The following is a 23,272-nucleotide window of genomic DNA, read 5'->3' on the forward strand; positions in this document are numbered from 1 at the left end:
ACCATGCACCACAGACGACTTAGTATTAAAACAAAATAACACGACAGAACAAAAAAATAAATAAATCAGCCTGTGAGTTAAACAGAGGAACTTTTGTTTCTCCTCTCTTTCTCCTTATTTCATGTGCTGCAAAAATACCCAGTCTAATAAACCAATTAAATTGGATGTAACCATTTTTGAAATAATGAAATTTGAAACGGACGTTTCGAGTCGATTTTATAATCATGGCAAATTTCTCCTGAAACAAACGGAAAGTGAGCTATATGTGCAGCGCTTGGACTAACTAATTTGCACTTTCAACAATAAGATCACTGTAGCATTTAGTTGAGCGATCTGTCTGATGTTATTGAGAGGGAGAAAAAAAAGTTTTAAATAATCTCTTTCTGAGTCAAACGTCTATTCATAAGATGGACAGACGCTACGTTTTGCCGTGTGGAGTCTTGGTTATGTTCCGAGGCTCCATTTCTATCAGGCAGAAAGGGGGCGGGGATGGGATATTCAGATGAGCCGGAGTGACAGCTCCTGTTTCCCCCAATGCTCTGTGTGTCTGAAACTCCACTGGCTCGTTCCCTCCTAACTCCTCACTTCATAGTGCTGCGTACTAAAAACATCGGACGCTAGGGGATCAAGACGCATGCCACATTGCCTCTATGTGGGCACTTTAACAGATCTTTCGGGGGGTTTTTCCCAGTAAGGGGGCAGTGGAGGGAGGCCTCTTTTTTTATTTTCACTCTCTGATGACTGTCTGCACGGCTGATTATTGAGTTGATTGTTTATTATTTTGGCCACTGTTGTCCGCCGCCTTGTGCGTTTTTTTTCCTCCCCTTTTGGATTCGGCGACCTATTGCGCGCTCACCAATGTCCTATCCTCAGGGTTACCTCTACCAGCCCCCGGGCTCTCTGGCTCTGTATTCATGTCCGGCTTACGGGGCCTCGGCTCTGGCCGCCCCGCGGAACGACGACTTGGCGAGATCGTCGTCTGGCTCAGCCTTCAGCCCATATCCCGGGTCAGCTGCTTTCTCCGCCTCGGCCGGCGCAGGCTTCTCCACTCCACTGTCATACTCCACGGATCCAACTACGGGATTCCCATCGTACATGGTAAAACATCTTATGTGTTTCTTTATCATAAGGCTTCAAAGAAGTCGGCGTTTTAAAATCGCTGGCGTACAGAGCCAATGAATCCGTTTGCATTTTTTCACGATTCACTACTCACGAAGTAGTTGCGGAACTTTTCCATTGAGTGCGATACATTCATATCTGGTGGCCTCCAAGAGGGGTCCTCGCTATAAAAATCTTTGACCCCCTTGGCTTAAATGGGATTTTTGATCATGAGCTGCAGATTGTAATGGCTTTGCTAACGCTTAACACTTCCTGCACAGTTAATTGTGTAAAATGGAATATCTAAGACTTCTATTAAAGCGTTTAGTTTCTAAGCAGTTACTTTATGCGCCACAGAAAATGACTATAACACAAACTATAACCCTTTCTTCTTCGGCCGCCATTGAAATCCCGAATGGAAGGAGTGATATAATTCTTGGTTAAATAAACTAAATTTTAACACGAAAAGCATGACTGGCAATGTTAATGATACAGGGCACCTCAAGCGTTCTAGGAAAGGTGCATATCAAGTGATTCGCTAATGGGATTTCTAATGCTGCAAAGAGAAGATATGTTAACACATTGGGGCTGCCACCACAAAACAAAAAGCAGCCACTAAAAGGAAATGAGTTGGTTAATAGGTGATTAAAGAAAATTAAAATTTCCTTTTTGTTATCTTAACTGCTGTATTAAGGGGAGCCCTGTTATTAGTTAATCCGATAATGATCCTAACCATTAGTTAACCATTACTCCATGGCTTTCTGTGGCCTGCTTTTACCCACGATGTGTTGACCACCCCTGTTTACAATTAGTCCTTTTTTATTTAACTCGACATAGGGTCAAGCCATAACAATAATAAAAATAATAATTTGTAAACAAGTAGTTATTATTTATGACTTGTTTATTTGAAACAACGCACTACACGTCCGATATTTAAATCACCTTATATAATTAACACAAACTGGAGATAAAATCTGGCACTACATTTGTTCCAGATTCCCGTCATGTTTCACTTGTTTCGACATGTTTTCAAAAAGAAGCGTTATAGGCCTACTTAAAAAAAGAAGTTATAACTGGCGTAATTTTACTCTTATTATTAGAAGTCAAAATGTAATGATTATATACGTTATGTAAACTACAGGAAGCTTGTTTTCTAGTAACTTTTTATAAGCCATATTAATTTATTATTATTTTTTTGGCAGTCAGTCTAACTCAGTTATATAAAACACATGACCGACTCTTGACAATTTTTTTTTTTCTTCAACTTTTCTCCAGTCCTCTCCGTATGACGCGCACACGACAGGCATGGCCGGGGCGTTAAGTTATCCTCCTTACGGGAGCCCGGGATACCCCTTCCAGCTCAACGACCCGGCTTACCGCAAGAATGCCACCAGGGACGCCACGGCCACCTTGAAGGCCTGGCTGCAGGAGCACAGGAAGAACCCGTATCCGACGAAAGGAGAAAAAATCATGCTGGCAATTATCACCAAGATGACCCTGACGCAGGTCTCCACATGGTTCGCCAACGCTCGGAGGAGGCTCAAGAAGGAGAACAAGATGACATGGGCACCCAGGAATAAGAGCGAAGACGAAGACGAAGAGGACGCGGACGGCGAGAGGAAAGAGGTGGAGCGCTCTGAAAAAAACATGGACAACAGCGAGGCTTCGGCGGAGGATGAAGGTGGGGTATTATCTAGCGACCAAGCCAATGATCTATTCTGAGTTGGATGGGGAGGGGTGGATGGCCCTTTTATTTACTGCAGAAGTTACGTGGTGCACTAATGTTTTATGTCAAAATATCAAAGAGATGAAATAACTCAACTGTAGTCCTAATTTCCAACAGAAGATCGTCTCGATTTTTTTTCTATTTTTGTAACAGTTGAATCCATGTACTATTTAGATAGCCACGCTGATTAATATCAATTTTTAATGAAAACGAGGTTCTGAGACTCAAGCTGCACTTAATGACCTGTTTTAAGGAACATTTTATTTTCTTTAGCATGATTAATGACAGGTCACTGGCAAGCAGACACTGAGCATAGCAGTAGCCATAAGTGGTCTCAATAAAACCAGACTGTTAATATTATTATGATGAAAACGTTGACGTGTATGATTATATGAAAAAGAAAGCACAATTGTTATGATATAATATATATTAAACGCAGCCTACTTTATAAGTAATAATACTATTTAAGTCTGGCTGGTTGTAAAGCATTACCGATGAATATGCTTCATAAGTTTTATACAGTTTACTTTTTAGACATTCTCAGCTCTTTCTTTCTCTCTTTCTTTGTATATTATACATTTTTAACTCTCTCTTTAATTTTCTTTTTTTTTCTGCTTGGCTTAGGCATCAGCTTGCACGTAGACACCCTGACAGACCACTCCTGCTCGGCAGAGTCTGACGGGGAGAAGGTCAGTTGTGTGGGTGAGCTTGGCTCTGAACAAGTCGGCGACAAATGCGAAGAGGACGGCGAGGACCCGAACCGCGATCAGCGGGTTCAGCTTTCACCCAAACCCGTCACATCGTCGCCTCTGACCGGAGTGGAAGCTCCAGTTCTCAGTCATCACCTTCACCACCACCACCTCCATCATCTCCACCAGCTCCACAACCAACGCGAGGATTTAGCCCGGAGCCTCGTCAATAGCAACAATATTAACACCAATAAATCCCCTTCATGCCTTGACAACAGGCCTTCTTCGGGAGCGCCTCCGGTCAAACCCAAATTGTGGTCGCTGGCGGAAATTGCTACCTCGGACCAAAAGCAGCAACATCAGCAACAGCAGCTGGGGCAGTCCGGGCAACCAAATTGCCCCTCCTCTAGCGGTGTACTTCTCACTTCCCCAACGCCTTCCACAGCCTCCCCGGCTGCCAGTTCACCCTCCCTCTACCCGGCCCCCTCCATCCTTGGAAGACCTATTTATTACACTTCACCCTTTTATAGCAATTACACAAACTATGGCAACTTCAGCCCCCTGCAGGGTCAAGGAATCCTGCGGTATACTAATTCATCTGGAGTGAGTCTGGCTGCTGCCGCCGCCGCCGCCGCCGCCGCTGCTGCAAACGAGGGTCTCAGTTCTTCTCACCAGGCTCTGGAGGCCAGCACAAACCCCAAACACAGGCCAGACTCTCCCCTCGTTAAAAATAATCCAAACCAGATTGTTGTTGAGCAGCAGCAACAGCATTTCAGAACCGCAAATTTAGAAGCAAAGAAAGGTACGTAAACTATGATGCGGTAAACTGTTAACAAAAAAGATAGACTAACTTATGACAACTTATTTAATCTAGTGTTGAGTCCTAAATTTGTATTTTACTGAAACACTGAAAGGAAATGGCGCCACGCTGCAAGTAAAATGAGCTGACTTGTTTCCAATGCAAACTAACTGGTTTTCTTTATCACTTTCATGTGTCACTGCAATGACACCAAAGCATGATCTGAACTCTTATCCGGTGTTTCAAGAAAAAAAAAAAAACGAAGCCTACATTCAAGTGATCTTTCACAAGAAACAGCTAACATGATGCGTCTCCATTGGAAGAGTTTGACTTGTGCTAAGAGAAGTACAATTTTAGGACTGAATATGAGACTAAATGGCTTATTAAGTTGGACGTTTTACAGCGCAGTCCAAGGAAGTGAACGCGCACTATGGCCTATTATTCGTTTTCACTGCAGTAATTTTCTGGAATAATCAATTTATAATTGCTGTCCATTTTTTAACTACACGCATATTTTGATCTTTCCGAATATCCCATGGGATCATAAGAATCCGGTGACGGGATTTCTATTTGCAACAATCTTGCCTTACAAAGCAGTAGGGATAGAATATACAAGCCAATTGCAAACAAAACCTACAAGAGCGCGTCTACAGATAAACATTAAAACAAGACTATGAAGGACGGGCCTTAAATGAGCTTATCCGTGCGCGGGCGCGCACGCACACACACACGCACGCACACACACACACACACACACACACACACACACACACACACACACACACACACACACACACACACACACACAGTGGGCACCCTGTGAATCTAATAAGCAGAGAAAATGTTGCCATAGCTTTGAGCAGGAATCCTATTTTTAATGTTTCTTGTGTGTGTGCGCGCGCGCGCAGCGGGCCTAAGACCTTATCTTTCAGCCTAGAATAATTATAATTACACAGGGTCAGCCAAAAGCAAACAAATTAGTTTGTTTGCTGTGTGCAGTCATCGTAGAACTTCACATCTTCAAATGTCACTTAGGTAGTTGTGGTGGTTACTTTCCTTGCACACATTTAAAGCTTTCCCTACATGCCGACGAATAGCTTAAGGACGTTTTATTAGCAGTGTAGGCGGTGAGACTTTTTTTTTTTTTTAATGAGCACTTGCTGTATAGAGCTATTTTTGTTTATGTTTTCTGTGGTGGACGAAATTGATCATTTGATCGTGTGGGACTTTTTTTTTTTATTTCCATGGTCTGCAGGTAGGTGTCACAATTGCTTTGACTATAAAACGAGAAAGGACGCCACCCTTTAGCCTCACGTTTTAACCCACATAACCTTTACTCCAAATCGGATCTGGTGCCACCATTTAGTCGGAATGACAGCTGCTACCGCTTTCTCAGCCCAAGACTGGGAATTTCTCTACAGCTCACGTTTGTCAGATTGTTATTGTATTATTTCCGCCGTTTTGTTTGAGGCATTTGGATGATAATTACATATGTTGGTTTGAAACAGATCTCCCATTATATGTGATTTACATGTTATTTCTCAGGTTCCTCTAGTTTGCTTATTTGCCACGGTATATTATTTCAGTATATATTTACGTGTGGAAAACAAAATTTGGCCTGAAACCGAGGTGTCTTGGGACGCAACTTGGACCGAATTGAACTGAAGTGAACTTGAGGACTTCAAAGTGGAATAGCCTACATTTGATATTTATTTTTTTAAAGGATGGCGAAACGATGCCTATAATTTATGCAAGTTGTATTGCAAAAATGGGAAATTGACATCGTCTGTTTGTTTTGTAAATATATATATATACATATATATATATTATGGACGGTTTTTATTTGAAACGCATTTGGGGAAAGGCGACCCAATCTTGTTATCAGGAGTACTTTTACTAATTTATATCTTTGAATGTAAATAAAATCAAACTCGCTGGTATAGATATACTGGTGGGGTATTATATCCATTATTCAAATGAGAAAATATTAAACTGTTTTCCCAACTATTACATAAATCTTTGTCAGTCATTCTTTTATTCATAATAGAAGTGTATTTAACATTGACGAGTTTTTTAAAATTCTTTTTATTCTCTCTGCTTATTATTCTTTTGTTTTGTCAATTGCAGATGGGAGACGTTTGATGAATCTCACTTTTCATAAAGATCATGAGTTCTCACTGATTGCACGATCCATTCTTTCTAAATGGACAATCATTTTCTTTTAAAGCGTCTGGTCAGGGAATCTCCCTCAGTCACATATTCAAGACCTTGATGGGGATAAACGAGATGTTGATTTTATTTCATTTTTTTCCCATCACCCCTCTCCCTGCCACACATTTATTTTTCAGTGTGATTAATACGGCCGTGGGACGCATCAGGCATTATGGGCTCCCAGCGGGGCCGTCCCTGGAGCTTTTTAGCCTGGTTCAGGATGGGTCAGCACTGCCTGCTTCATTACGGCACGGCATTGAGCAATCCATAAAAGTCTATCTAAGCATCTGCCAGCTCCAATGGGCTGTGTGATGGGCCCTAATCGGACAGGCTTTTTACTGCTTTTCATCATGGCTGGATATTATATGACACAGCTAATTGAACAATTTAGAAAAAAGGGGCAGTCTATTATTATTATTATTATTATTATTATTATTATTATTATTATTATTATTATTATTATTATTATTATTATTATTATTTATTTTATTTTTTTTTGTATTTGACCCAGTTAATTCCAATATTTTGTCATTCTCGGTTGTGATATAAGATATGAAATACTCAAATATATAATACCATCCTCCAAGAAGAGGCCGCCATCATTGCTCCCAGCTAGACTAAAAGCTAATCCTTCATTTTCCAGTTGAATTTGTGCTTTAGAGTAGTCCAAATGTCATGGGACCCCGACCCCTCCCCATTCCAAGGACATAATATTTAGCTGCTACCAAGGGAGCAGTGGAGGATAAACCCACCTTAACTCAGTTAAACCACCTTTTAGGCTAGCGTAAGTCTTTGTGACATAAATGCATACTTTGCTTTACACTAAATAGACGTCACACTGCCAGAATTGGTGTGAAAGTCTCTTTTGGTTGCACGTAGTGGTGATCATACTTAAAAACATCACTGATTTTTGTTTAGATTCTTTGATTCATCAGTGGTGTGAACTGAAATATTTTATCATTTACCTCTACCTCACTAGCAGACAGCAACAGCATACAGAAGACATGAATGTTATAGCCCCTGGCCGGTTTCTTCCTCAGTCCAAATGCTTTCATTAGTAGCTGATTTATTGAAATGCATACTTTATTCTCAGGTGGGCTCCCCCAGGGACATGGCACTGTTGTCAAATAGCACCAGAGGCAGTCTCCAGAGCACACAGGGCCCTGCCTCTCACTCGCTCTTTCTTTCTGTCACCTGCTGTTGCTCCCTTCAAATGTCAACATTTGTTTGCAATAAAAAGTGTTATTGTTTCAGTTAAAAAAAAAAAGAAAAAAAAAAGAAAAAGAAAGTGCTTGGCAACCAGTCACCTTTGAACACATAAAAAGAAACTTCCACCCCTCCTCTTTGTTTGATTGAGAGCAACGGCAGGTGAAAATAGGAACAAGGCAGCCATTGCACATGACAAAGCTCAAGCTGTGAAACCCCTTATGAAACGACTGTGAATTTATGCCACAATTAGTCACAATTGTGCAGAGGAATTTCCGACTCTTTTGAAATACCTCCTCTTTGGCCTACATCCATTTAAACTTTTTGTAGAAGAAGCTAGGGTGCCCTTGACACAACCTAGATATCGATCCTCAAGGGCAAAACAGACAATTTACTGAATATATAAAGTCAAAGGCTGGGCTAAGCCTATGTTTTAGTGTGGGGGAGTGATTCAAACTTATCTAGATATTCTTTAATTCCATGCATTGCATACCAAATACAGACATAATCCTATCAAATAGCCTACCAACAAGGATGTGTTCGTTACTAAGGACTAGTCGTCATTGAAAACTACATTGATGTTATCGCAAGGCTCATGCGAGCATAGACTTGAGAGCAAGTGGACTCATTCGCCTTATCGCTGATCAAATAAGTAGCTCGCATATGCAGATAATTCATGAGCTCTGTGTATCTTTTTATCCTCCTATCAACACTTTCTCCTCCAAAATGGTTCAAGCATTTATCTCTGATGCACACCTGCTGAAGCTAAAGTTTCATTGTAGCCAAAGAGGCTTTATTATGTTTTACAATTTTTTTTTTTTTTTTTTTTTTTTTACTGGAGCTCTAATTTGACATGATGTCAAGTAAGACTATCAGGCAATTGACTGATTTGTTATCGATGTCCAGATGTTAAAAGAAAATTAACACAATACATATTATTTTAGAGTCAGTGTGCAGACTTCCACTTTGTCTCTATCATGGACAGGCAAAAGCCAGAATAATTAAGCTTTTTTTCTTTAGTCTAGGCTGTAATAGAGACATCTTCTTCGTGTATCTTCTTGCATGATACACTGAGAGAATTTTAAAATGTTTTCACCAACCATATAAATCACTAGAAATTAGCCAGCTGAAATTTCAAGGTGTGAACTTTATAAAGATATATCAGCAAAAATACCAATTATTTTAAAGCACATTTGAGGTTTTGTATGAAAGTGAGGAAAAATAATATGAAAAGCACCTTTAAGTTTACCCTTTTTGATACTAAACCTTCCACATTAAACTCACCCATTAAGACTGAACCGTAAATACTGCTGATGTTTGGAGTCAAAGGTAAGTAGTACAAATATTCAGAGAAAACTGAGAGACCAAAGAGAGAGGCGTACAAATCAGGTACAGTTGTGTTTAATAAAACACATCAAAGTGAATGGGGGGACGTTAAAAATGAGTCCCGGGTCCTGTCCTCTCGTAAAGGTGTCAGGTGAAATGTTCACTACTCTGGATGATCAAGGGGAGTAAGCTGTGCAGGATTTCATAGTGCTCCTCACGTGTCTCACTCACACACACACACACACACACACACACACACACACTCTCTCTCTCTTTCTCTCTCTCTGTCTCTCTCTCTCTCTCTCTTTTAGGCTGAGACACGCTATTACATGTCCACACAAAAGTCTAAACAAGGCCATTAGGAGTCTTGACTTCCACTCCTAATTGACAGTTTTGTTTAATGCCTGTGGTGAGTAAACACTTTGCAGTAGTGGACTCTACCTTTAGGTTGTCAATCAGGCAAAAACTGGAAGGCGGTTGTGAAATCTCTTGTAAAGCTGAACATAAAAGGTGAGGTGAGCATACTTGCAATGCAATTTATTGAAGCAATAAAGGCGTGTGTGTGTGTGTGTGTGTGCATGTGTGTGTGTGTGTAAAGTAGTTTGTTAAAACACACACAAAATAAGTGCATTTATTTGATAGTGTTTTGTTCATGCAAGTACAGCACAAGTACAAAAATAGGTTCATACTACTGTATATACTAATGCAATTCTAATATACAATAGAGTATATATTTACATAACTTACATACAGTATACAAGTATATACACCTCTATGAAGACAAAATACCTTTTTTAGCTAACTACATGATGAAAATTATTATGTTTACATTTGCACTTTAACTGAAATTACACTGAAAGCTCTACTCCTGTCATTTTTCAAGATTATACAACAAGACATTAAATCGCACACGTCTCATTTTCTTATTGGCACATACACAACATGCTTGTTTGCAACTGCATATGTACACTCAGTGCTGGACCTTGTTAAAAGTAAGAGCTTGGTGACATGATGCATGAGTTCAGAAGAGTAAAAGATGCCACTGTTATGTAAGTGTCACTACTGTCCCACTACTGTCCCACTTTAACCTTGTGAATCATAAGGATAAATGTGATTTGAGTGACATGCTGTATATATATGGCAGGACTTTTGCATTATGCTATGTAAAATCTTTAATGTAACTTAATAATCAATTTGGACACGTGTGTTTGTTTGTGCATGTGTAAAGGTATGTTTCCATGGGTTCTGTCTATCCATTGCATGTGACGGCTGTTCTACAAACTGTGATAAACCTCCACAGCCCGTCAGCTTTTACACCACTGAGTCCAACAACTGGATGAAGTAAACATAGATTTCCTCCTTCTGTGTGTTTGGAGTGGGGGTTTTTTTTGTTGTTGTTTTCAGTATGTTTGCCTGTTTGATTGTTAACAATAGTACAGCAAAACAACTATTGTGATTCAAATTTGCACGAATCAGGGCCAATGACACCTAGATCACCTGATTACATTTTTGCCATAATTGGGTCAAGGTAAAAAAAAAAACAAACAAAAAAGTCTCTATCTTTAGCTCTCTGGAGCTGACGGATGCACCAGCACGTCCAAATGACATCATGGATTTAAGATGATGTAGCAGCAGGACGCAGCCTCGGTGAGTCTCCGGTTCAACTTGTGTCGAAAGTGTGGACTTCAAACTATGTACTGATTTTTAAACTGTGTTGACAGAACAAGTAAAACCAGAGTTATGATCAATAATTTTTAGCGTCTTGTGTATTGTCCTCATGTGTGATGTGCTTTTGGTGCAGGAAGAAACCGTAAAAACGGGAAATTCGCTAGCAGAAAGTGCTTGCTAGCAAAGAAAACAACAACAACAACCACAACAAAAACAAAATCTTAACATCCCTTTTCCTATTGGTGGAAAAATGCACCACATCAACCAATCAAAAAAATTATATGGCAACTTGTTTTTGTGTGACTTTTAGGTTCAATGTGTTAATATAGCTTGTTAAAATAATAAAAACCCTGTACAGTCACACATGTGAGGTTGTGCTCAAAAGAATAATGCCGAAGCAAGGCAAGGTAAACGGCTTTTAAGGTGAAATATAAAGGTCAAATCAAAAGGAGTCAAAAACAGACAATTGTACCATAGACCCCACACAGGGCAAAATTTTAGAATTTCAGAATCATATTTGGTACACAAGTAGCAGCAAACCAAACATCATCTGGATCCGATCCAGATTCTGGTGATTCGGTGTTTGGAGAGTGACATATTTTTGTGAAGGACCACGTTCAAATCAGCTAAAATGTCTGCTGGGGGCGGGGTTTGTTGTGGCGGCACCACTTGTTTTGTTTTTTTTTTTTGTTGGGTTTTTTTTGTTTGTTTTTTTAATACCCTCAGCATGTCTGCACTGAACCTTTTTTCCCCCATGTTCTGCTAGACATATCAGGGAAGTGATTCATGTTAAATATCTGTAAGACTCATGGGCTAATTAAATGAAGCTTTGCTTTAAGAATATAATTTAAGTCATGACTTTTAGCTTAACCCTAGCTTCCAAGCTAAAATACTTCCACAGAGTGACAGCACAGTGTGCAAATAAACAAAAGCATTAATCTACTGATGAAGCACTGTGACCTAAGATGCTCAAATATCCTGGGAAACATGCCTTGAGGCACAGTTTGAGGCACTATATATTAGCTACCAAAGTGTTCACTTTAGGAATTCTTTATAGATGTTGCATCACTTCAAATTGTATCTAGATGTTATGAATCAAAGGAAGCTGAAAGCTTCTTGGATGGGTTCGGAAACATCTTTAAGACCAAAGAGGTTTTTCAGTTGCTTTGACTGTAAAATATAACCTTGCTAACAGATAATCAGGGCGAGCAGGGTTTTCAAATCAAATATCCATTTTCAGCCCTTTAAATTACTACAGTGACATGTTGAGAAGAGTGAAATTTCAAAAACAGCCCCACTGCAATATGATGTCAATTTTGGAAAAAAGTCAGAATCGCAAAACCAAAGTTTACTTCAATATCAGTGATTGTTTTGCGTCCTGCGTCAGTATTTAAATGATATCTTATTTAACCATGGAAGGCATAGTATATTCAAGGTTAGAGAAAATTTTTTTTTTCAGAAAACCAGAAAAACTGAATTATTTATGTTAGTTATGTTATATTAGTTATGGCTAGGTATATACCACACAATTAAAAAAGAAAAAATGTCCAGTCTCCTGTGTGGAAGTCAGAAATGCAGCACTCCTATATACCACTCTTACATCCACAATCAATTGGTATCAGACACAAATCATGCGATGCAGTTTTAATTCCTTGGTATAACAAACTTTTTTTTCAAATGAGGTGATTGTGAATAAGGTAGTAATATTTTTAAAATGGTAAATAATCATGTTAAGGTAAAGGATAAAAAAACTAACAAACTGTGGTGCAGAAATACAAAAGATTGGCAAGATTCTTAAGCCTTTCATCACAGGTTATGATAAATTTTTAACAACAAACGTTGTGGAGCTTATAGAGAAAAAAACCTAGGAAGCCTCCAAGAAAAGTTTCTTTTGCTCTACATAAAAAAAAAGAAATTTAAAAAGAAATTCATCAACCAACAGATTCCCATCGACATCATAAGGGTCAAACAGGGTGTTTGTGTAATTGCTGCCAGAAAAGGGGAGTCAAACATTATATACTGTAAGTTTACACTACTACATTACCTTATTGTGTTTAGTTTAGCATTAACAAGAGTATCAGAAATGTTTTAGATATTAGTTTTGAAAGGTTAAACCCAGAGTTCTTCAGTGTTCTTCAGTGTCTCTCAATCACAATCTGAAAGAAATACAAACTTCAAATCAAAGCCATCTAGGCCTCCACTTCTAAGACCAAACAACAAATGTCTCTCCTAACTCCTTCTCCTTTTTAAAAAGCTCCAAAAAAAAAAAAAAAAAAAAGCTTCTACCCCCTCTGCTCTAATCAAGGTTATTCCCCAAGAGTTGTATTTGGAGGGAATGGGAGACTGCACATTGCAAAGCACATTGCTCTCTCTGTCTCCTCACATTCCTCCATCTCTTTCTCTGCTAGGACAATCCTCTTTTGACTCCGAACCCACCCAGCAATATTAGTCTTATTGCCTTTAATCACCAAAGTCTCACACCCAAAAGATGTCAGTTCATTAAAGGCGCTCAGATATTCAGGACAGCTGCTTCCTGGCGACTGGCTAAAGACAAGGTGGAGACAGACAGGCTTTGTGTGTGTGTGGGTGTGTGTGACTGTGTTTGTACGTGTGTGAGAGAGAAAGAGGGAGCATGTCTGTGTGTGTTCTCTCTCTGTCTCAATCTCCCTCAATCTCTCTCTCTCTTTCTCTGTCTGTGGAGACAGGGCAACCCAATCCTCAGCAGTGCCCTGGCTGTGCTCAGCACAATTCAGCGACAGCTATACCTAATCACACTACACAGAGGTGGTTCTGCTTATACTGTATGACTGTATGTGTGTCTGAGGTGAAGAAATATGTGTGGAAGGATGCAAAGCGTGCACACACATAGAACTGCAGATGCACATACTGTAATATGTACACACACACATAAACACACACAAGCACACAGCTTTGCAAGGCTTTTAAAGGACAGACTGTTGATCCCTCCACAAGCAAGCGAAGCGGCTTACATCATTCTGTTACAGAGGATTGGAGGTGCATTCTAATACAATTACGCTGACGAATAAAGTGCTTGTATATCAGGAAGGAGGTGCTCTAGCAACATCTGCAGCTTGAAGCTGTCCAAAGGCACTTCAGTGGTGACACATGAAGAAAGAGGCAAATGAGTGGAACAAGGCCATTGTTGCAGGCAACATGACTGTGGCTTAAACAGTCATGTAAAATTACATTTGGAATCCAGAACAAACTAATTGAATGTCCTTTCATGTGTTTTTGTTACTCATTTTTGGAAAGAAGTCTGCTTCCCTCTAAACAAGGACATGCGAGAGGCAAGTGCAATGGTGTCTCCCCTTGTGCGTCTTTGTGTAAGAGCTGGCAAGAAAAAAAAGAGCACGCTCGTGTGTTCATGTGCACATTTCACATTCATTTGTATGTGCTCACCTTTATGTGTCATTGTGTGGTTGGGTATTGCTAATATAACTTATATTTTAAGGTGAAGATATGTTTTGGGGTGTTTAAGTTAAAGTTAGGTTTTATAAGGGTCGGGAATTCTTTAGTCTGATTTATGGTGCAATAGTTAGGACAAGGGTTCGGATTGACCGCACGTCAGTAAAGGTAGCATTACTTGAAATCATGGGAATGACTGCTTGTGTGCACATATGTTTGAGTGTGTAAAATGCTGTGAGAGAGAACAATGCATCTGCAAATGTGACTGTATATATGTGTGTGTGCGTGCGTGTGCATGCATGCGTTTCACATACGGAATATATTCCACAGACCAGATGGCTGCAGAGTGGCTTAGGAATCAATATTTAAGAAGAAAACATACCAACAATGCATCTGCATGTGTTTGCTGTACCCCTGTGATAAAATATTGACTCTCTGGTTTTTGCAAGAATTATCGGCTGTGGTCAAAAATAGGATTTGCGGCTTACCGGCCTGTATCTGTTTTGTGGAAGCAGTGATGATGGCTACACATTTGTGTCAAATGTGGATGTAGACAGGCAGTGTGGATGTTTGTCATGAATTACTGCCACCATCAGCAGATGTCAAAATGTGTTGCTGGCACTTGCAGTTACTTCTGTTTGAATGAACAGAAATTGAGAGAGTGAGAGAGAGAAAGATAGATGCCGCACTCAACTGTCCTAAAGCCATGTTTAATATCAGAAGCTAAGCCCGAAAGTGCTTTCAGTTTGAAAGACTAAGCATATTGGGATTTCATATTTCTGATTTTTAACCCCTGAAGGCCCAAGAACTGAAGTTCCTTTTCATTCCCATCTTCTAAAATCACCTCATTTCTTCGAGATTGAATTTAGAGTCGTTAGATGTGCTCATTTATGAATTTTTATGTTCTTACTCACTGAGTAACGGTATGGTACTCAGTGATATAATGCCTACATTATCAATCTTATATTTTATTATTGCACAGAAACATTGTTTCTGAATATTAAAGACAAGGAAGCTCATTTGAATAGGTAATACAAAGTGATTTACATATTAAAATAAAAAATTTGTAACTTTTTTACATACATTTAAATCGTACCCATCACGGTCATTGCCTTTATCAAAAGGTTAAATTTATTCAAATGACCAAAACTAGTTGTTCACTTCTCAAACTATGATCTTTTAATTAATCAATCTAAGCAATCACTTGGTTTTTGCCTAAATAATTGAATGAAAACAAAACAGCAAAAATAAGGCAGCGCTCTACTGTAATATCATGAGGTGCTGAGGGACAAAATTCAGCAGAAATGATCAGGACGCGTGCCATCACTTGCCGAGACAGAGGTTTTTTTTGGCCACATCATTATAATCCTCATTCACCACCAACCCTAGTAGCCAGATTTGGCTTCCTGGAATTTCTTTGACTTCCACAACTGGAAAATTAAGTTATACTCTTACAGATGGAGTTTAGCAAGCAGTGCAAAGGCTTTCAAGTGTGGGGACAGAACTGTACTTTCTGGGAGCTGAAATCATGACAAGATTACTTTGAAGGTGAAATGGGACAAATTTAAATCAGGCATGGGTTTTTGATTTTCATGGGTGGATTCTGGATGGTTTCAGTAGGTTCGACTGACACAGAGCAGCCACTTGAGTGAATTCGAAGACTTTCATGAAAGAGAAAAAAAAAATAAGATGGAACTTCCATCCATCTTATTCCTCTTATCCAGTTCAGGGTCGCGGGGTGCTGGAGCCTATCCCAGCTATCACAGGGCAAAAGATGGGGTACCAGCTGGACAGGTTGCCAGTCTGTCACAGAGCTAACACAGAAAGACAGACTACAACAACATTTATGAAAATCAATAATTAACCTAATGCATGCATGTCTTTGGGCTGTGGGAGAAAGCCAAAGAGCCCAAGCAAACACAGGGAGAACTTCACACAAAAGGCCCCAGTTGGTCAGTAGATTTGAACCCAGGACCTTCTTGCTGTAAGGCAACGGCAATAATCACTGCGCCGCTGTGCTGCCCAAGATATGACTTAAAGATTAGTAGAACAGTTGACTGTTTTTGCTTTTAAAAGAGAAGCTGTCAGCCACAAAAAACTAAAGAGAAAAAAAACACCTGTATTTTCTCATCTCCGTGACAAGGTATCTTTATTATATTTCGATTGATGATGATAATTCTTCTCCACCAGTGTACATCTCACAGATCATATTTTTGATCTGTGAGACGTACACTGGTGGATATGTACACTTGGCGGACATTTTTCAGTTGACATTATCTTAACTGGAACCTGATCTGGCCACTCTCCCTCCTCTCTTTTACGAAGAGTGAAACTAAGCCGTCTTTATTTTAAGTCAACAATACAGCATGTGAATGAACGGCACAGCTGATAGAGCTGCTATGACATATTATAGATTTCACACTATACACAGATTGAGTTCTCCCTCTCATGAGAAAGTATGCAGTTAGGACATTTGGCCTATGAGGGGTATGACTTACATGATACTCCAAATCACATCTGAGAAGAGCCCAAAAATCAGCGAGAGACCACAGAGTGGATTGAATATCAAAGAAACATACGCACTGTTATTCAAGTATAGGTGACTGGGTTGAGGGAGGGGGTTGTTTTAGAGATGGGAATGCACACGTACCAGAAGAGCGCTTCTATTTTAAAATAATCTTTCCTAACAGTAACCTTGTTTTTGTCAAAATGGTATTCATAATATATAATATTTATGTAAATGACTACGCTGAAAGAAGTATTTCGACAAGACATTGCGTTTTAACATTATTTTTGTTCTCTCTTTTTAATGTATTAAAAAATCTGTCTTTATGTGAAGAGATTAGAGCCGTAAAGTAATGCCTGCACAGCTATATACAATGGAAGATGACTGGCAGGCCTATTAATTTTTGTAAAAACTAGCATTTCTGTTAAAACACTACAATAATAACAGTATACCTTTTTTGGGCTTTCATTCCAACATTTACACATTTATGCACAGAAAATAATTAATTTTACCTCATGGGCTTATGGGGAAAAAATGAACAGGAAAGCTTTAATTAAAAGCATGTCAGTGCAATTTCATGTGGAGTGCCTTTACCTGACTTCAGTCTCTTTACCACACCGTTGCTGTTTTGGGTGACAGGTTGCCAGCACCACACTTTAAAGTGCTAACTAAAAATAAGACAAACTCAGACCTGCTTTATGGTTGCTGGTTAATCCAAACAAATGATGTGTCAGAAGTATGATTATTGTGTGCTTGTGTAAGAGAGAAATGAAGATAGGAATATAGCAGAGTTAGAAAAAGATATGAGGAAAATGTGTGTTTTATTATAAAGTAATAAGGTAATATTGTCCAGGATAGCCCCCCCCCCTTTTTTTTTTTTTAGATTTCCCATTATCTGTCTTACCAATGCTTTGGAAGTTGGTTAATATCAAAACAGTAAAATTATGAATGTAAAAACAAAGATATTTAAGACAAGAATTGAAAGTGTTCAGTTTTGCAATATGTTTCATATGACAAACAGCTGAACTGCTAAGTTAAAGTTATTTTATAGAATCCATAAAATCATTAACTTACTATATTTTGTAATATTATAATTATAGAAAATATGGTAAATAAGTAATGCTTCTGAATTGCAGTTTTAATGGCACTGACTGAGAGGGAAATTTTGTCTCTCCACAAAGAAATTAAATCAAGACAGACCAAATCTGACCTTCGTAAAACTGTTTTGCAAACAAAAATTTTAAATCAATTTTAACAATATCACACTATTGTGACTGCACTACAAAATGTCCTTAATCACTGCAAACTATACTTCAAACAGCGTAATGACAGAAAGCACATTAAACAAAAGGCTCCAGATATTTGGTAATTTTCCATTAAACAGTAATATCAGGCCATGGAAACGTTTATCCTGCTTCTTTCTCCATGACAGCTGGGATAGACTCCAAAAATGAGATAAATGAGGTTTAAACTAGTAATTAAGGTATGTCTCATTAAAAGGTGGAGAAGAGATTACAGTACATAATGACCAGGTAGTTTGTTATTTAGGAGTTTTGTTTTGGTTGTGCAAAATTATGTACATGGTTTACATGACATTTCTAATATTCTAGCATATTTATTTGATAAAAACATCAGGAGCATAATGGGTGGAAAGTAGCGACCTATAAAATATTGAATCCCATCTGGTTGGAGTGCAAATATTTGACATTCCGAGTCCAACTCTGTATGAACCCCCTCTTTTTCCCATTTGTCTGTCAACCCCATTTGTTAATGATATAACAAAGAGGATCTGACATAAAAATAACATTTAAATTACATGCTGACTTGCTCAGAGCATACATCTGAAGATTCCTGTGCCAAGAAGGAGGAACAGAGACCTCTGAACATTAATGAGAGTGGAGTGGTGGTCTCTGAAGAGCCAGCCTCTTGGACCCTCTGTGTCCCTGTGCAGTCCTAGGTGACTGGGCATGCTTTACAAGATCTGATTAGGTGTAAATTAAAACTTCATTAACCGTCAGGCCCGATTAACAAAATGTTGGAAGAATGCTTTTGTTTAAGTTCATTATACTGGATATGGCCACGTCGCCTCTATGATAATGTTTGCATGTATAATACATAAATGATATTTCTGTATGTCTTCACCTTTCAGTAGTCATATTCAGTGTGCAGGATTTCTTCAAAGAAAATTGGTTAAGCAGGTCAAAGTTCAGGATGTGTCTAATTTTCCCTTAAGGTTTAACATACACAGTCCAAATATTAATTATTAATATTGAAAATACTGGACAGATGCAGATGTCCATTACAATGAGTCGACCTCAGCATTATATGACCAAGTTTTAAAGAATAGAATTTTATAATTTTTCATGGGATTCTTTATTAGTTGCCTGTTTACTAGAGCCCACTATGTGTATATTATATATATATATATATATATATATATATATATATATATATATATATATATATATATATATATAGCTGGTATGGATATTTCAGAAACTGCTGATCTAATGGAATTGTCATGCACAACCATGTCTAGAGTTTACAGAGAATGGTCTGAAACAAGAGTAAATATCCAGAGAGCAGCAGTTTTTTTTGGATAAAAATAATATTGTTGATGCCAGAGGTCTGAGGACAATGACCAGACTATTTCAAGTTGATAGGAAAGCAACAATAACTCAACAACCACTCATTACAACCAAGGTATGCAGAACACATCGAACCTTGAGGCAGATGGACTACAACAGCAGAAGGCCACACTGGGTGCCACTCCTGTGAGCTAGAAGCAGCAAATGGAGACTACAGTTTGCACAGGCTCTCCAAAATTGAGACACAGAGGTGGGAAATTTCCAGTCACTGCACCTTCAAACATCAAACCAATCTGAGCCTAATTGGAGAAACAATATCACATAAGTGACGATCCTTATGGCGTATCCTCCATCACCGGGGCTTATCGCATACAAAGACATTAAAGAGGCAAAACCATATAATTTCTGTATCATTTATAGCGCTATAATCAGGGGTTACAGTGGGCCGGACCGAGCGCAGATGTCCATAAGTTGTGGTTGTGGTAAACCAGCACCTAGCTAGCGCTACTGAAGAGGAGCGAAAATAAAGGGAGTAACGTGTGGCAGGTAATTTTAAATGCAGTGTTTCTAAATGCTCAACAACTATCAGCAAACACACAAAGTGTCTGCAGTTTATCACACAGTGTGTCTGTCCGCTAGCTGGTCAGAGATTACATGAAGTGTAGCAGAGATGAATTTGAATTAAAGCTGTTGATGCTTAGATTTATTCACTGAATTCAACATTTATGCAACCTGTATACTGTCAGTATAAAGACAGTATAAACAGTATGCTGTCAGTGTAGGGGATGGAAATCAGCCAAGATAGCTTGAAATACTGGGTTACATCCTTTTGAATTCAGTTCATCCACACAGAGCTGTAAACCTCAGAGCAGCAGCAGGTCAGCTGACCACAGCCTATACACCAAGAAAATTTACTGGAGCTCACAATAGAAAGTGATTCTTCTCCCCACATGGAGACACTATGACTGATCTTAGGGTTCCTCCACCTTCTGAGGAGGAAATTTAGATTGGAATAACCTTTGTATTCTCATGTTTTATTTTATATTATTACAATAATATATAATGAGGTTCATTTAGCTTTACACAAAAATAGCTGTTAGAAACGTCCCCCAAAGAGCTACTTTTACTTTCTTACTTTGAACACATTTCAGAGCCTGTACTTTTTCATCTTTACGTGAGTAAAGAAGTTGAACCAGTACTTCAACTTTTACCAGAGTATTTTTTAACACAAGTATTTGTACTTCTACTTAGGTACAGAATGTCTGTACTTTTGGCACCTCTGATGCTAGAACAGGAAATTCACATCATGTGCAGCTGACAAAACTGTAGCAGCTGTGTGATGTTATCATGTCAGTCTTCTTCTAGCTGCTCCCTTTTGGGGTTGCTGCAGTGGATCATCTGCATCTACATCTTCACCCTCAGTTCTTAGCATTCTCCTCTGTCACACCAACCTTCTAAATGTCCTTCTTCACTACGTTCATGAATCTCCTCTATGGTCTTCCACTTTGTCCAATACATCCACTATCCCTCCTGTACATGTTCAGACCATCTCAGCCTTGCCTCTCCTAATTTGTCTCCAAACTGCTCAACCTGAGCAAGTATGGACTGAAGTCTTTGAGAACGCTTCCACCACTTTGTTGATTTTATAGTATGCCATGAAAAACTAAGACAATTCTGAGGGCAAAATGGGTACTAGCATGGGACAAAAGTAAGTACTAGCAAGGGCAGGGCACAGGGCATCCTAAAGGGCAACCCAACCCTCTTCACCAATTTTTGTAGCCTTTGTGCTTTTTCTCCACTGTTAATATCTTTATGTGTGGTTTGCAGTGCAGATGGAGAAGGATGTTGCTTACATTCTCCCTGTTATGACCATGAGCACATATACAAACACACACATTTACAAGCCAGGAATGAAGTTTTTGTGAAAATCAACAGGCTGGGAATGATAACCTGGGGTTCTCACTGGCCAAAACTGTTTCTTGAGGCATATGCTAAGTAGTGTGTGTGTGTGTGTGTGTGCGTGTGCGTGTGTCTGTGTCTGTGTCTGTGTGTGTGTGTGTGTGTGTGTGTGCGCGCACGAGTGCATGTTTGTAACACCAATGACTTACCATGCCATTGTCCTCCCCCACCTATGTCTCCTCCTCCTGTTCTTCCTAACAAACCACATCTTTGATGTGATCCTAAAGCACATACACACACCCAAACACCACAAGCATGTGGAGTACATCTGCTTCATTCTAAGCACCTGAATTGGCATTACCTTAATTCACCCCATAACACTTGCAGGCCTCCACCCACCACAAACACATTCACAGTTGACTGTGCAATGGATCAGTCAGTAGCTTTGAACATCAAAGTTGAGGTGCTTGCCAGCATAGTTTGGAAATCCTGCAAATCAGGTTTTAAATACACACAAAAGTACAGCATATACTTTCTCACAGACCACACACACAGAGAACATTATATTCTATCACTTGCACAAGCAAATAAAATCATTGTCCCACGTTAGCGATGAAGATGTGGCAACTATTTTCAATTCATGTAAACCAGTGCTGTCATGTCAGCTTCTTCTGTTTTTCTGAAGAAAAAAACAGTGAGGTGACCAAATCCTGATTGTACAGATGTTAACCTCAGCGACTAACATGCAAAACACTCACAAAAGAGAACTCAAATGGGAGAAAAAAGTGTTTCTAGTTCACTTTTCTTCCAAACGCCTCAGGCTTTTTCCATTAATGGAGGGTTTAAGCAAGTGCAAGCTGTTCAAGTATATACACACTCGTGAACACATCAAAACCTCTGCTTAGGGCTTCTGCTCAATGACAGTTAGGTTACAGCCCACTAAAAATTAATGATGAAGACAAATTGGAGCAGCACCTGGCCAGCTATTTATCAAAGCCCTGCAGCCGAGATGGTGCTGTTCCCCTGCAAGGGAATTTGACACATTTCATTGAGAAGTGCTTTAAAACCACATCAGAGGCCTGGAAAGAGGAAAAACATATAGAAAGTTAGACAGAAGTAATTTACTGATTGAATTGAAAAATGATTTAGTAGTCACAGACACATTTCTTTTAAAAAGAAGAATGACACATGCATAGAGGTAAGAGCTTACTTCCTAAATTGATTCCTACCTTTCAAATCTTATTCAGTCACACAAGTAAAAACAACAGATGAGAAAAAGATGGAGATAGGCAAGCAAAAACACGAGAGGGCACCCCCCCCCCCCCTCCCCCCATGAAATTATTAATAAGATTCTTGAACACAATTCATTTTGACAAATCGCTGCACGGGGCATCAGGGTACTTTGACTGTGTTGAACACTGCCTCACGCCAAGAGTTTGATAACCTCCCCACCTGCACATGCTCTACCACCAGCACTCCTCCTGCAGGATATTTGATGGAAAGATAAGCTCAGATGCTTAAGATACATGTTTTTTTTTTTTTCTAACACTGTAAATTTTATTTGTAGCTGGAAAAAAAATGTTCAAGGCACAACATGAAAAAGATGTGAGAGGAGTGTTTCCCACACTTGGATCTTGAAACACCTGTCAGTCAGAATCTTTGAGAGAGAAAGATGAGTGGGGAGAGCTTGAGTGTGGCTCTTTGAAATCAGAAATGCCCAATTAGTTAATGGTTAGGTGTCATTTTCCTTTACCATTTTTCTTAAGTGATTTTTTTTTTTCTTTTTTTTTTGAAGCTATGTGATCTTCAGCAGGTCAGTCCCTGGAGCACTTCAATTATGTTTGGGATTTTGATGAGGGTGAGGTTGCACCTCTGTGAAATCAAAATTTCAGTCATGACAGTGGCGAGACATTAGTCTGTTGGGAAACGAGTCTGAAACTAATTATAACATGTTAAACTTGCTGTGATGTGCCTCACATCATACACTGAATTTACTATGACTGCTATCCAAAATCAAATGAAGGCATTATTCAAAACTGTCATTGCAAATGAAACAAGTTGAAGCATTAGCTTCTTCAGTAATGCATGAGAGGAAGATTGCTTCACTATGAAAATGTCTGATCTCCACCT

General features: G+C 39.1%; 1 protein-coding gene across 1 annotated transcript; it reads left to right on the forward strand.

Annotated features, from left to right (window-relative positions):
* Window positions 1–590: 590 nt before the first annotated feature.
* Window positions 591–6,274, forward strand: irx2a (iroquois homeobox 2a). The gene is made up of 4 exons (XM_030750174.1): window positions 591–1,098; window positions 2,374–2,779; window positions 3,449–4,315; window positions 5,568–6,274. Exons 1-4 carry the CDS (start codon window positions 859–861, stop codon window positions 5,618–5,620), a joined length of 1,566 nt encoding a protein of 521 aa, XP_030606034.1. The 5' UTR covers window positions 591–858; the 3' UTR covers window positions 5,621–6,274.
* The last annotated feature ends 16,998 nt before the right edge of the window (window positions 6,275–23,272 follow it).

The sequence above is a fragment of the Archocentrus centrarchus genome, chromosome 16 (assembly GCF_007364275.1).
Source record: "Archocentrus centrarchus isolate MPI-CPG fArcCen1 chromosome 16, fArcCen1, whole genome shotgun sequence".
NCBI lineage: Eukaryota > Metazoa > Chordata > Actinopteri > Cichliformes > Cichlidae > Archocentrus > Archocentrus centrarchus.